At 37.2% G+C, this 14,531-nt stretch overlaps 1 protein-coding gene across 2 annotated transcripts in view; it reads left to right on the top strand.

Moving 5' to 3' along the window:
- LOC106867305 (aquaporin-7) overlaps positions 1 to 13,238 on the top strand; it is a 42,680-nt gene extending 29,442 nt beyond the window's left edge. For both annotated transcript variants that reach the window (XM_089339809.1, XM_089339808.1), the window contains exons 5-7: positions 3,997 to 4,214; positions 7,924 to 8,099; positions 12,696 to 13,238. In XM_089339809.1, the coding sequence (XP_089195935.1) occupies positions 3,997 to 4,214; positions 7,924 to 8,099; positions 12,696 to 12,754 (453 nt within the window). In that variant the 3' untranslated portion in view covers positions 12,755 to 13,238. The remainder of the gene's footprint in view (positions 1 to 3,996; positions 4,215 to 7,923; positions 8,100 to 12,695) is intronic.
- The last annotated feature ends 1,293 nt before the right edge of the window (positions 13,239 to 14,531 follow it).

Raw genomic sequence — 14,531 nt, 5'->3', positions numbered from 1 at the left:
TCCTTCACCAAAAGCCAATCACATAAAATTGGCCATTGAAAAAGTGATTACACTGACGGAACCCCAGCATGGCCACAGCCTTTAGGCTGAAACGTATAATAGAATATATATATATATATATATATATATATATATATATATATAATTTCTTTACTACCCACAAGGGGCTACACACAGAGGGGACAAACAAGGACAGAAAAACGGATTAAGTCGATTATATCGATCCCCAGTGTTTAGCTGGTACTTATTTAATCTACCTCGAAAGGATGAAAGGCAAAGTCGACCTCGGCGGAATTTGAACTCAGAACGTAGCGGCAGACGAAATACCACTAAGCATTTCGCCCGGCGTGCTAACGTTTCTGCCAGCTCGCCGCCTTTTATATATATATATATATATATCATCATCATCATCATTCTTTAACATCCATTTTCCATGCTGGCATGGGTTGGATGGTTTGAGCAGAGCTAGCAAGCCAGATAGCTGCACTAGGTTCCAGTCTGATTTTCTACAGCTGCATGCCCTTCCTAATGCCAACCACTTTAGAGTGTACTGGGTGCTTTTAATGTGGCACCGGCATGAGCACTTTTACATGGCACCAGCACAAGTGCTTTTTATGTGACACCAGCACAGGACTCTTGCAGGCCAGTCCTCTTCACCACAGGGATGTGGCTTTCACACTTCTGCTGTGGAAGATGGGTCTTCTTGAGTACAGCAAGGCACCAGGTATCTCGGACCTTTGTCATTTTGTCTGACCACTGTCCAACCAAGGCTCAATCAAAATTATTTATCACTTGAGATTATTTTTGTTTCTTTTCATTTCAGTTCAGTTCAGCTACATATCTACTTGTATATCTATTAATGTATATATCCATCTGCATACCTGTTAATATAGCTGTAAACTCACCTACATACCCATCTATCGATCTAGCTAATTACCAATCATATCTGTATTCCCTTCTGTGTCTGTCTACTCTCATAATACCAATAAGTTTTTAAACCAAATAACAAAAAAAAAAATGAATAATAGCAGTGCCTCAGCCTTTGCTTTAGAACATGTAAAAGATAAATCCACAGCTATTTGTTAACTAAGGTTATTTCACTTTAGTGTAACTATCTATCGGTATATCGTTTAATGCATAAATTTCTAAATCTTCATGACATCTTTTTACTATGTTTACTATGTGCCTGCAATTTGAAAACAAAAATGCAGAATAATAAAGACCTTCTCCTCTCTCTCTCTCTCTGTTTCCTCTTCCCCCCTTCCCCCTCTCTCTGTCTCCTCTTCTCCCCTTCCCCCCTCTCTCTGTCTCCTCTTCTCCTCCCCCCTCTCTAAATATATATATATAGTTCTCCCTTCAAGTTATTACCTCCTTTGGTGTAAGCATGACACATAGACAAACAGGCAGTAATGCAGGAATGCATAGAACAATATTATAGATAAAACCTTTTTGCAACAATCAAATATGGTCTGAAGAGACAACCACAATTGCATCAAATCACATCCAAGCATATTAAGCTATAAAATTCTACTAAAGGGTTCTTTTCACTGAGGGACTTGCCTTTTTCAAAGATGAACCTACTTCAATGACAGGTCAGTGCTCACTGACAAAATCTTTAATAAAAATTATTCCAGTTATGATCAATGTTCCTATTTTTTGGCTTTGGGTGTCTGTGTGCAGAAATTTGTATTCTGTGCATATTTTGCCTTTTTCCTCAAAGTTTGTGTGCAATCATATGAGTAACCTTCACTCAAATTACTTCAATTAAAGAAATTTGATTTCGTCTTGGAAATCCAGTGTGCACACAATTTGTTTTCTTGTGTGCACTTGTTATAAAATATGTGCACACACACACACAAGCACACAGCTTACATACAACACTAGTTGTGACTTCTATCATCTTCAGGCAGTATACATTCAGAACTGCATTATACCATGTGCATTTTTTCCTTTAGTAGGGAGTGATATGATAGAAATTTAATTGCTATTTCTAACAGGTCAAGCATTGTGTAAAGCAGGGCTTTTAAACTTGTTTGGTTTTACTGTTTGGATTGATGCATTAGCTAAATCTTGTGAGAGACAATTATTCATAAAAACCTTATTCATAACATTAATCAAAATATATGGATAAGAGCCAATATGAATTATAACAACTTTATCAACAATAGAGGAAAGAATATGAGGTGTTAGTGAAGTCTTTATGCAGAGATGCATGGGAAAAACTTCAGAGTTTAGAGTGAGAACAGAGTTAGAAGTTGTCCAAATGAATGCATGTAGTTCTTGAGAAGACCAATGCTTGATAGAAAGCTTGTACCATTTCACCTTTCAATATCATTCATATCAGTAGAATCCATTTGGATGAACACATATAAATTTGACAAAAACACCAAAAGCTTCCTTTTGATTTCACATATATAGACAAAGTGAAGAGGAAATAAGTCACATCGTTTAGTACATGGATTCATAAATTTCATTTTAATTGGTTAAGATAAGAAAAGATTCCTTAAGGTGCACTGATTTGACCAACCAGAACCACTGTTCATCAAAACTCTTGTTGAGCTTTGACTTTTTTTTTTCCTATAGTTTCAGCTGAGAGCTGCGGCCATGCTGATGCACCGCCGTTTAAATTTTTTTTAAATTAAAAAAATAAAATTAATTTTTTTCATTATAAAACTGAGCCAGGACTGAACAAAACCTTGCTACAGGGCACATCCAACCCACTGATCATTGCTTAACACTCCTGGAATAAAGTCTCTTCCATTAGTTTATCATACAAGCACACACAAGTACACACACACACACCACACGCACACACACACACACACACACACACTGAATCTGCACATATTTTTGCAAACATACAATAGTACAAATATCAACATCAATTCATAAACACATTTTGCCATTGATATAAACAGATTTAGTTTACTCTGAATCCCGATAGGCAACTTTCACATGTTTTCCATTTTACTCTTCACTTGGCTTCAATGTCTTAAATGTTTACTGCTTATTCTTTGTTAGAATTAAGATAGTTCATTAACTCAGTCTTCCTATAATTTTTTCTAACCTTTCATAGTCAGCTTCACACCTAGGACCGTTGTTTGGCACTCTGTTGCTTATGACGTCAAGGGTTCCAGTTGATCCAATCAACGGAACAGCCTGCTCGTGAAATTAACGTGCAAGTGGCTGAGCACTCCACAGACACGTGTACCCTTAACGTAGTTCTCGGGGATATTCAGCATGACACAGTGTGACAAGGCTGACCCTTTGAATTACAGGCACAACAGAAACAGGAAGTAAGTGTGAGAGAAAGTTGTGGTGAAAGAGTACAGCAGGGTTCGCCACCATCCCCTGCCAGAGCCTCGTGGAGCTTTAGGAGTTTTCGCTCAATAAACACTCACAACGCCCGGTCTGGGAACCGAAATCGCAATCCTATGACCGCAAGTCCGCTGCCCTAACCACTGGGCCATTGCGCCTCCACGACACCTAGGACCAATCACAAACCAAATGGCATTCATAGGAGGAATGATCAATACATATCCTCAACAGCTCAGAGACCTAAAGCAATGAAGAATTAAATATGTTAATCAGTTGGATGTGAAATGAAAGGCTGAAGTTGTTTTACTGTTCTGTCTGTTTATAAGGAATTATAGAAGATTATTGGTGGTGATTGAAGGAGATTAGTGGTGGTGATTAAAGGAGATTAGCGATGGTGACTAAAGGAGATAAGTTGTGGTGATTGAAGGAGTTTAGTGGTGGTGATTAAAGGGGATTAGTGATGGTAAAAGAAAACATTTAGTTCCTAAAGTAGAAGCAGTAGTCAAATATCTTGCGTTCTCTTTCTCTCCCACAAACAATTTATTAATGACATGATCTACAAGACTTGATGATTTTGTAATAAATTCAGAAAGCAATTTGTAATGTATTTTCAAGATGCAAATGCATGTTTTATTTTATTCTTATTTCTGTAAAAGTTTTGTTTTTCTCTTTCTTTAGATTGTTGGCACTGGGTTGCTGACTTTATGCATTGCTGCAATAACGGATGGCAAAAATATGAAACCTCAAAAAGGCCTCCTACCATTTTCTATAGGAAGTATTGTGTTTATAATTGGTGTAACTTTTGGTTTCAATTGTGGATATGCTATCAACCCTGCAAGGGACTTGTCACCTCGCTTATTTACCCTGATGGCTGGCTGGGGCACTGAAGTCTTTAGGTGTGTATTCCATAAGTCTTGAAATTATGTTGAGATAATATTGCAGGAGTTACAGTTTTGTTTATTATAGTTTTGTACAAATACAATAGAGCACAAAGTTGAGGGACTCTGCTGGTTACTGTGTCCAAGAGATAATGTTAATGTGTATCAGCTTGAATGTGATTGATTTTATGGTTGACAAAATGTCTTTATCTCTGAAGAAAAGAAAGATACAGAGAGATAGAAGTTATTGTATACATTTGTCAGAAAAGTAAAGACAGGTTACTTATGGTAGTGTCTGAGGAGAGTATCAGAGTATCATTCATTGGATATAAGCTCCTGGAATTTTGTGATTGTCTGGCTACAAGCAAACTGACAAAATGAGCCTGACCAATAGATGTGATAAAAAATTTATTTTCTTTTACAAATGTATGATTTGAATCAGATGATACAAGCGGAAAGGTGTTTGAGACAGAGAAAGCAGTTATGGCTGTACAGTTAAGAAATTTGCTTCCCAACTATGTGGTTTGATCCCATTGCACAGTACCAAAGTGTCTTCTATTATAACTTCAGACTAACCAAAACTCTGTGAGTGTAATTTGGTAGGGGGAAACAATGTGGAAGATCATTGGATGAACCTTTTCTGTTCTTGTTTGGTAGACTTAATTTGTCACATAAACTAACACCACTGCTGACTTTTGGATGTCTTTAGCAGTGTCTACTTTGTTATAAACATTCAGAGTAGGTCCCTGGTTTGAGAATAACTTCCACCAATCACAGAAGCCCTGAAAAGGATCAGGAGTACTGCTTTGCTTCTGTAACTAAGTTATTGAAAATAGAGATTTGGGTTGATGTATTTTGTAAAATTTAAGTACATCAACGTGAATTTTAACAATCAGATATCATATAAGAGATGCTGGATTTTGGGTGTGTATAGGTTTTTCCAATTGTACTTTTGGACTTAGGCTGGTATCATCATCATCATCGTTTAACGTCCGCTTTCCATGCTAGCATGGGTTGGACGATTTGACTGAGGACTGGTGAAACCGGATGGCAACACCAGGCTCCAGTCTGATTTGGCAGAGTTTCTACAGCTGGATGCCCTTCCTAACGCCAACCACTCAGAGAGTGTAGTGGGTGCTTTTACGTGTCACCCGCACGAAAACGGCCACGCTCGAAATGGTGTCTTTTATGTGCCACCCGCACAAGCCAGTCCAGGGGCACTGGCAACGATCTCGCTCGAAAATCCTACAGGAGCCAGTCAGGCGGTACTGGCAACGGCCACGCTCAAAATGGTGCATCTCATGTGCCACCCGCACAAGAACCAGTCCAGGGGCACTGGCAACGATCTTACTTGGCTTGCCGGGTCTTCTCACGCACAGCCCATTTCCAAAGGTCTCGGTCCGTAGTCATCGCCTCGGTGAGGCCCAATGTACGAAGGTCTTGCCTCACCACCTCAGCCCAGGTCTTCCTGGGCCTACCTCTTCCACGGGTTCCCTCAACTGTTAGGGTGTGGCACTTTTTCACGCAGCTATCCTCCTCCATTCTCACCACATGTCCATACCAGCGCAATCGTCTCTCTTGCACACCACAACTGATGCTTCTAATGTTCAGCTTTTCTCTCAAGATACTTACACTCTGACGGGTATTCACATTGACATTACACATCCAACGGAGCATACTGGCTTCATTCCTTGCGAGCTTACGTATGTCCTCAGCAGTTACAGCCCATGTTTCACTGCCATGTAGCATGGTTGTTCGTACGCATGCGTCATACAGTCTGCCTTTTACTCTGAGTGAGAGTCCCTTTGTCGCCAGCAGGGGTAAGAGCTCTCTAAACTTTGCCCAGGCTATTCTTATTCTAGCAGCTACACTTTCAGCGCACCCACCCCCACTACTAACTTGGTCGCCCAGATAGCGGAAGCTATCGACTACCTCTAGTTTAAAAAAATTAATATTAAACTGAGGAGGAGGTAGATTGAATGAAATGATGATGATTTTGGTAAGTGCTTTCAATTTAGAAACATTATTTTTTACTTTTAATCTGCATATTTGTTACAATCACTTGCCAAGATACACCCAGCATCCTAGGGCAAGTGAAGGATAAAAGATGTTACAATATGACTAAAGGCTTGGGGAGGAGCAGTGGCAGGAGCAGTAACAAAATATCTTCATGTCATACAACACATACATTTAAATTGAAGGGGTTTTTCTAAGGATGTGGGCAGTACTTGTCAGCACAATCTTTGGGATTTCTTCGAGACATGGCTCTCCTGGGATATTATTTAGATGTTTCTGACATCCCTTTTTTTTAATCATACGTAGGGCACCTACAATAACAGGAACGTGTCTCACTTTAAGATGCCACATCTTTTGTATTTCAATTTCCAGGTCATTATATTTACTTAATTTATCAAATTCCTTTACAGATAGATTTTTAACTGTGGGAACACTTACATCTATTAATCTACAAGTATTTTCTTCCCTGTCTTTAATAATGATATTTGGTTGATTAGCCTGGATCGTTCTGTCAGTGTTGACTGGAAAATTCCAGAGGATAGTGACATTTTTACCTTCAATGACTGGCTCAGGATGTTGTTCATACCAGTAAGCAGGAGTGCTGATTTTGTAGTACTAACATATTTTCCAATGTAAATACTGTCCTGCCCTATTGTGGTGATTTTTATATTTGTTTGGTATCAGCACAGGATATTCCAAGATGAGATGGTCTATTGTTTCGTCAAATGTGTTTCAGAATCTGCATTTAGGGTCTGAACCATTTTGAAGAACATTAACCTGGTAGTTTTTGGTAAGCAAGCTTTGATATTATGTCGCCAATATGAAACTTTCCGTCTCTGCTTTCAGTCCTGAGCTTCTCAGCCACTGATGGGTTGTTGCTTGGTCTACATCAGTATTTCGACTTCAAAGTATATACTGTCCATGGAGAGGCTTCTGGCTCCACCACTCCTCAATTTGTTTCTGCCCATTCTTTTTAGCAGTTTACTTGATCTGTTTTGCTTGTTTTGTGGCAGTGGTTTCAGGTCCTTCATCTAATTGTGAAATTGCAAGCTTCCTTGACAATAGAATGTGATTTTTTACTGCATTCATATTTGCACACAAGCTGCAGCATCCAGTCCTCTGGACTAGATATATACCTGTGGAGGTCTTACAGCACAGTTCTACATGCATCATTCCTTTCGCTCCATTACTTCCAGGTAGGTACAGAAATCAACATCTGCTTTTGGGTGGTGCATGTTCTTAGATGTTAGTAGTTTTCTTGACTTCCTATCCAGGCATTGGAGCTCTGTAAGATTCCAGTTAATGATGTTAAAACTATATTAGACTACTGAAATGCCAGAGTGTTAATGGCTTTGATGCAATTTTTTGAGTTGTGTTCAGTTTTTAGTATGAGTCTTAGCCTCTTGTAATACTCCTTTCTTATTTTTTCCTTCATAGTAGCATGTTGTATACCATTTCCTTCATTTATCCCCAGGTATTTATAACTTTCTTGTGGGTCAAGCTCCTTGATGGCAGCATCGGCATCTAATTTAATGGAAGCTGTTTGACTGAGCTTTCCTCTTACAAAAGTTGCTTACAAAATCCATTCTGATGTCATTGCTGAACACTTTAACAGTTGTTAGCAGCCCTATTATTATTATTATTATTATTGATATTGATATTGTTGTTGTTGCTGGTAGTGTTATTACTGTTTTTCTTTTATTTTTCCCAGTTTCAGAGACTACAACTGGTTTTGGGTTCCAATTTTAGGGCCTCACATTGGTGCAATATTAGGAATATTGATCTATGACGTCACTGTTGGTTTTCACTGGGAAAGTGCTGAACCAGAGATTGATGAAGCTAAAAATCTTAAAGATGGTGAATTTGCTTCTATGACTTTAGAAAAAGGTATGTATATGATCCAGTTTTCAACTGCAAAGTTCAATCAAAACTATTCTATTAAATCTACTGATATGTTTACAATGAGATTATCTTATCTTCAACAGCTGCTCTGAAATATTTACTATATGACTTCTTTCTCAGCCACATGGTTTTAGGTTCAAGTCCACTCTGTGGTATCTTGAGCAAATGTCTTGCATTTTAAAGTGATCTAAATTTAAAACTTTCACCAAAATTTCATGTAAATTTATGAACCACACACCAACTTAATAATGACAAAGTTATTTTACAAGATTTTTCAACAATTGTAATGAAACAGCATATATCAGCAGAAATGTAGTAATATAATTTCACTATATATGCACAAGAGTGGCTGTGTAGTAAGAAGCTTGCTTCCGAACCACATGGTTCTGGATTCAGTCCCACTGTGTGTCACCTTGGGGAAGTGTCTTCTACTATAGCCTTGGGCCAACCAAAGCTTTGTGAGTGGATTTGGTAGATGGAAACTTAAAGAAGCCTGTTGTGTGTGGGCGACCAAGTTAGTAGTGGGGGTGGGTGCGCTGAAAGTGTAGCTGCTAGAATAAGAATAGCCTGGGCAAAGTTTAGAGAGCTCTTACCCCTGTTGGCGACAAAGGGACTCTCACTCAGAGTAAAAGGCAGACTGTATGACGCATGCGTACGAACAGCCATGCTACATGGCAGTGAAACATGGGCTGTAACTGCTGAGGACATACGTAAGCTCGCAAGGAATGAAGCCAGTATGCTCCGTTGGATGTGTAATGTCAATGTGAATACCCGTCAGAGTGTAAGTATCTTGAGAGAAAAGCTGAGCATTAGAAGCATCAGTTGTGGTATGCAAGAGAGACGATTGCACTGGTATGGACATGTGGTGAGAATGGATGAGGATAGCTGCGTGAAAAAGTGCCACACCCTAACAGTTGAGGGAACCCGTGGAAGAGGTAGGCCCAGGAAGACCTGGGCTGAGATGGTGAGGCAAGACCTTCGTACATTGGGCCTCACCGAGGCGATGACTACTGACCGAGACCTTTGGAAATGTGCTGTGCGTGAGAAGACCCGGCAAGCCAAGTAAGATCGTTGCCAGTGCCCCTGGACTGGCTCTTGTGCGGGTGGCACATGAGATGCACCATTTTGAGCGTGGCCGTTGCCAGTACCGCCTGACTGGCTCCCGTAGGATTTTCGAGTGAGATCGTTGCCAGTGCCCCTGGACTGGCTTGTGCAGGTGGCACATAAAAGACACCATTTCGAGCGTGGCCGTTTTCGTGCGGGTGACACGTAAAAGCACCCACTACACTCTCTGAGTGGTTGGCGTTAGGAAGGGCATCCAGCTGTATAAACTCTGCCAAATTAGATTGGAGCCTGGTGTTGCCATCCGGTTTCACCAGTCCTCAGTCAAATCGTCCAACCCATGCTAGCATGGAAAGCGGACGTTAAACGATGATGATGATGTATGTATGTATGTATGTATGTATGTATGTATGTATGTATGTGTTATGTGTTTGTTGTTTGTGTCTGTGTTTGTCCCCCCACCATCACTTGACAACCATCTCCATCTCCATCACTTAGCAGTTCAGCAAAAGAGACAGATAGAATAAGTATTAGGCTTACAAAGAATAAGTCCTGGGGTCGATTTATTTGACTAAAGGTGGTGCTCCAGCATGGCCACAGTCAAATGACTGAAACAAGTAAAAGAATAAAAAGGAAACTCCAAAAATTATGAACTTTGAAAGACCCATTTTTTTAAAAAAAAGGGAACAACTCTTTTCTTTCTTAGCACAAATGTAGCAGAATGATAGTTTGAGTCTTATAAGGGGTTATCTTGTAAGGGGTTTTAAATGCAACAATACAATTAAGACATTGTAATGAGCAATTATGGTCAAGATTCAATGAATTTCTAGAGAAATTAGTTTCCAGATGTCTTTGAAATGCAAGAAATTATTTACGAAATTGCATTACAAACTGAAAGTTGATAATAACCCAAATATTGGTTTTTGGATAAGAGTGGCCATTAATAATTAGATGTATTGAAAATGAAATTAAACCAAAGTAGATTCCCATAGAGATAATTAGGTGAGGACTAAATTTGATACGTGTGAAGACTAAATTTGAACTGATTGAAATAAGTTATTTAGAGTGTAATAACAGTTAAATCATTGTGTTTCTGACTGTAATACCAACTTATGACAATGACCATCACCAACACCACTAACAAAGTTGCCACCACCATCACATCACTACACCACTACTGCCACTGTTACATTTCTGGACGAGGCACATAATACTGCCTGTCACAGTCAACAAGCAGCAGTTTTATGAGCATTGCTTGACAATACACTACATGAGTGAATAATAGTTCACTTGCCAAATTGACTCATGAAGTAACAGCTCAATGTTGTACATAAAGCAAAGATGAAACACTTGAACAGGAGGTGTGTAAAAGTGTTGAAAACAATTGTGAAGTCTTGGTTTTTGAACTACATTTTAACTAAGATTTCCCCTGTTATAATGCTTTTGATGTCAATTTATCTGGGACTGTCCCTACATTCTTTAATACAAATTTCCTATTTTCAAGTTATCTTAATTAAACCTTTACATTAAAATTCCATGTTAGTTTATGTTCAATAATGATAGTTATTTCACTAAATTCTTCATTATTTTCTAAAATAAATGAAACAAAGGCAGTGTAGTTCAACAGAAATATAGTAACAAGGCAGAGAGCTGGCAGAATCGTTAGCACGTCGGGCGAAATGCTTAGCGGTATTTCGTCTGCCGTTACGTTCTGAGTTCAAATTCCGCCGAGGTCGACTTTGCCTTTCATCTTTTCGGGGTCAATAAATTAAGTACCAGTTACGCACTGGGGTCGATGTAATCAACTTAATCCGTTCGTCTGTTCTTGTTTGTTCCCTCTATGTTTAGCCCCTTGTGGGCAATAACGAAATAAGTATTTCATCTGCCATTACATTCTGAGTTCAAATTCCGCCAAGGTCGACTTTGCCTTTCATCCTTTCGGGGTTGATAAATTAAGTACCAGTTACACACTGGGGTCGATGTAATCGACTTAATCCCTTTGTCTGTCTTTGTTTGCCTCCTCTATGTTTAGACCCTTGTGGGCAATAAAAAAATAAGAAATATAGTAACAAAAGGGTTAATGGGCAGACAACTGAAGTAGTTTTAAACTCAGTAAACTGAAAAATGTGTTTTGCATTGATAGACATTTTAAGTGGGGAAAGCAAAAAATTTATGTTGAATAAGTTATTAAAAGAAATCTATTTAACAAATAAATTAGTCATCTTCTGTAAACCTTTAACCATAGAATTCATGATTTTATGGACGAAAAGAGAAACAAAACAAAAAAAGGATTTTAAAATTTTCATTTCCAAATTACTTTTTTTGTTTTCTATCATAAATAAAATTGCTCATGCTAAAAATACAAACAATATTGCTTATATTTAGTATATAACTAACATGTAGCACTACTGCTCTTCCCCCATTCACTTTAATGCATTTTCTTCTTTCCATCTGTCATCCCACTTGTTTTTATTTATTCAAACCCTTATATCGATCAATTACTTTAATCTAGCTCCTTTGGTTCTAGAACTCTCTACAGCCCAAGTTTTTTTTATTCTTCTTTTTAACAGCATCATTATCATCATCATTTTAATGTCCACTTTTCCTGCATGAGTTTCATGGGATTTTCTGTGGCAGATTTTCTGTGGCAGATTTTCTGTGGCCAGATTCCTTTTTGTTGTAACCCTCACCTGTTTTCAAGCAAGGTAATATTTTCCCATGGTCAAACATGTTCCATGGAAGATAGGAAATGAACAACACCATTATTATAACGATCATGCTCATTTACAACTAATGAGCTATGCCAAGACAAGGAAGCACACATATGTAATATATATGACAGGCTTCTTCCAGATTCTGTCTATCAAATACACTCAAAGTTTTAGTTGACCCAGGGCTATAGTAGAAGACACTTGCCCAGATTGCTCTTTTAAAACTTAGAAATGAAATCATCTGCATGGGAAACACAAAACATTTCTCAGAATGACAGTTAAAAATTGCTAAATAAATACACAGCCCCTGGCAACTTTGTCTTTATAACTACCAAAATATCATTTAAATGTTAACAAGGAGCACAGGTTTCTTAGAAGTGGTCTTCATTGAATTAATTTTTTTTTTTTTTGATCTTTTCATTCTTGAGAATATTAGAATCTGAGTTAGAAGGAGGATGTAACACTTAAAATTCTTGCCAAACTTGATCTGACTTTTTGAATTAAAAATGATGCTTGCAATTGAATTCAGTGATTGTTCAAGATTTTGATGATTTAGTTCTTTCAGAATTGCCTGATGAATTTGACTTCCAAACAGATGGTGGGTCAAATTGAATATTTTTTTTTAAAACTTTTTTGTTACCTGATGATTTCAGTAATTAATGTATGACAAAAATGCTATATTTCATTTTATTTCACTGAAAATCTACTATTAAATGGTTTGTGGACAGAGATAAACAAATCTCTAACTTTTCCTTAATTTTTTAGTTATTAACTATAACGAGAAAACATTTCTGAAATATATTTTCAGTTGCTGCCACAGCATCCAGCCAGCGTCTTATGGAATCGAATCTTACGGACAGAAATTGAAGAATATTGTCTGAAAATGGTTAGCATCAAGAGAATTCCTATAAATAATTCTGAAAGTTTGGAAACATCGCATATATATATATATATGTATGTGTGTGTGTGTGTATGTGTGTTTTTGTGTGTGTGTTTATGGCTTGTGAATTTTGTTTGTTTGTGTATGCATGCATATGGATGTGAGCGTGAACGTGTGCGCGCGCATGAACGTGTGTGTGCGTGTGTGCGCGCGCATGAACGTGTGTGTGCGTGTGTGCGGGTGCATGCATGTAAGTAATAGCATTCTTTTTGCAAGAATTAAAAAAAATTTTTTTCGGTTTTTGTAATTGTGAAATTTTTTCGCCATGAACGGTTTGTATTTTTAAACCGAATGTAGTTTTCTGGTGTTTTTTCCTGAAGATGTGTAAAAGAATTTTGATTTATTAAGTCTCTTAATGAATTCTTTATACTGAAATATATATTGAAGAAGATAAATATGTTCATTTAATTATATACGTTTTTGCGTCGTAACTCCTTTATTATTATTAATATATATATATATATATATTATTTTATTTTCAATTTATTTACATATAAGTATTTCCTCTTACATAATGTTTATTTTCTTAACAATTCCTTTATCCCCTTAACCATGTTTCAGAACATATTTACTTCTGGTTTCTCTAACGAGATTAAAGTGGCATAGTTTGTTATTGTATTACCTGTTTTGATCATGTGATTGTGGCCATGCTGGAGCACCACCTTTAGTCAAAGAAATCTACCCCAGGATTTATTCTTTGTAAGCCTAGTACTTATTCTATTGGTTTGTTTTGCCAAACGACTAAGTTAAGGGGATATAAATACAGTTCTCAAGCAATGGTATGGATAGAAACACACACACACACACACACACACACACACACACACACACATATATATATAAAAGATAAGGAGACTATGACATCTCTGACAGCTGGTTCAATTCAGTAATCTTTAGATAATTAATTTATAAAATTAAGATTATTATAAAATGAATCTCTTCAGAGTTAAAGATATACCGATTAGAAATACATGTTGAGATAATAGCTATAAACTGTTAACTGATAGCATGTATACAAAAAGAGCCGGTTATAGAAGGCCTCAATCCAACATGGGGGGGGGGGGGGTGTAGTGTATATTTTGTATCTTAATGAAAGGAAAGAAGAGATTAATATAATATCATAGGGTATTGAGAAGGAGAAAAAGAAAAGGAAGAAGAGAAACGCATGTATATATAAATATATAATAATGCCATATAATATCATACTTATCTATAGTTATGCGATACAAAAAATTTAAAGTTATAAAATTTAAGTCAAGTAGAAGCAAACAGTGGCAATTATATATTAACTGAATTTATCAGAAAGGGATAAATAATTTCTAAATTTTTCTCATGTCTTATTCATAAGTGCTTTTAATGTCTATTAGCTTCTCTTAACTTTACTTGGTGTCCCCTGTTTTTATTCTGTTGCAATACTTCACTCGTCTTTTCACCTCCCCAACCTCTCCTACTAACGGTGTTACCCTGTTCTCTTTCTGTACTAGAATATATATAATACATATATACATATATATACACACACACATATATATGAGATTATATAAATGACAAGGGAACAAGAAATTATATGGTAAACATCATAATCACATAATTCTTGTTCCCTCGTCAGTTAAATCTCTTATGCTCTGTACTCAACTAATGTTTTTTTTTTAGCATATGTATATCAAGTTCTAACACCAAATTATTATTATTAGTATCACTATG

Source organism: Octopus bimaculoides, chromosome 22, assembly GCF_046866305.1.
Source record: "Octopus bimaculoides isolate indiv1 chromosome 22, ASM4686630v1, whole genome shotgun sequence".
NCBI classification, from domain to species: domain Eukaryota; kingdom Metazoa; phylum Mollusca; class Cephalopoda; order Octopoda; family Octopodidae; genus Octopus; species Octopus bimaculoides.
Note: the sequence above shows the minus strand (reverse complement) of the source record. Positions and strands in the feature narration are given on the sequence as shown.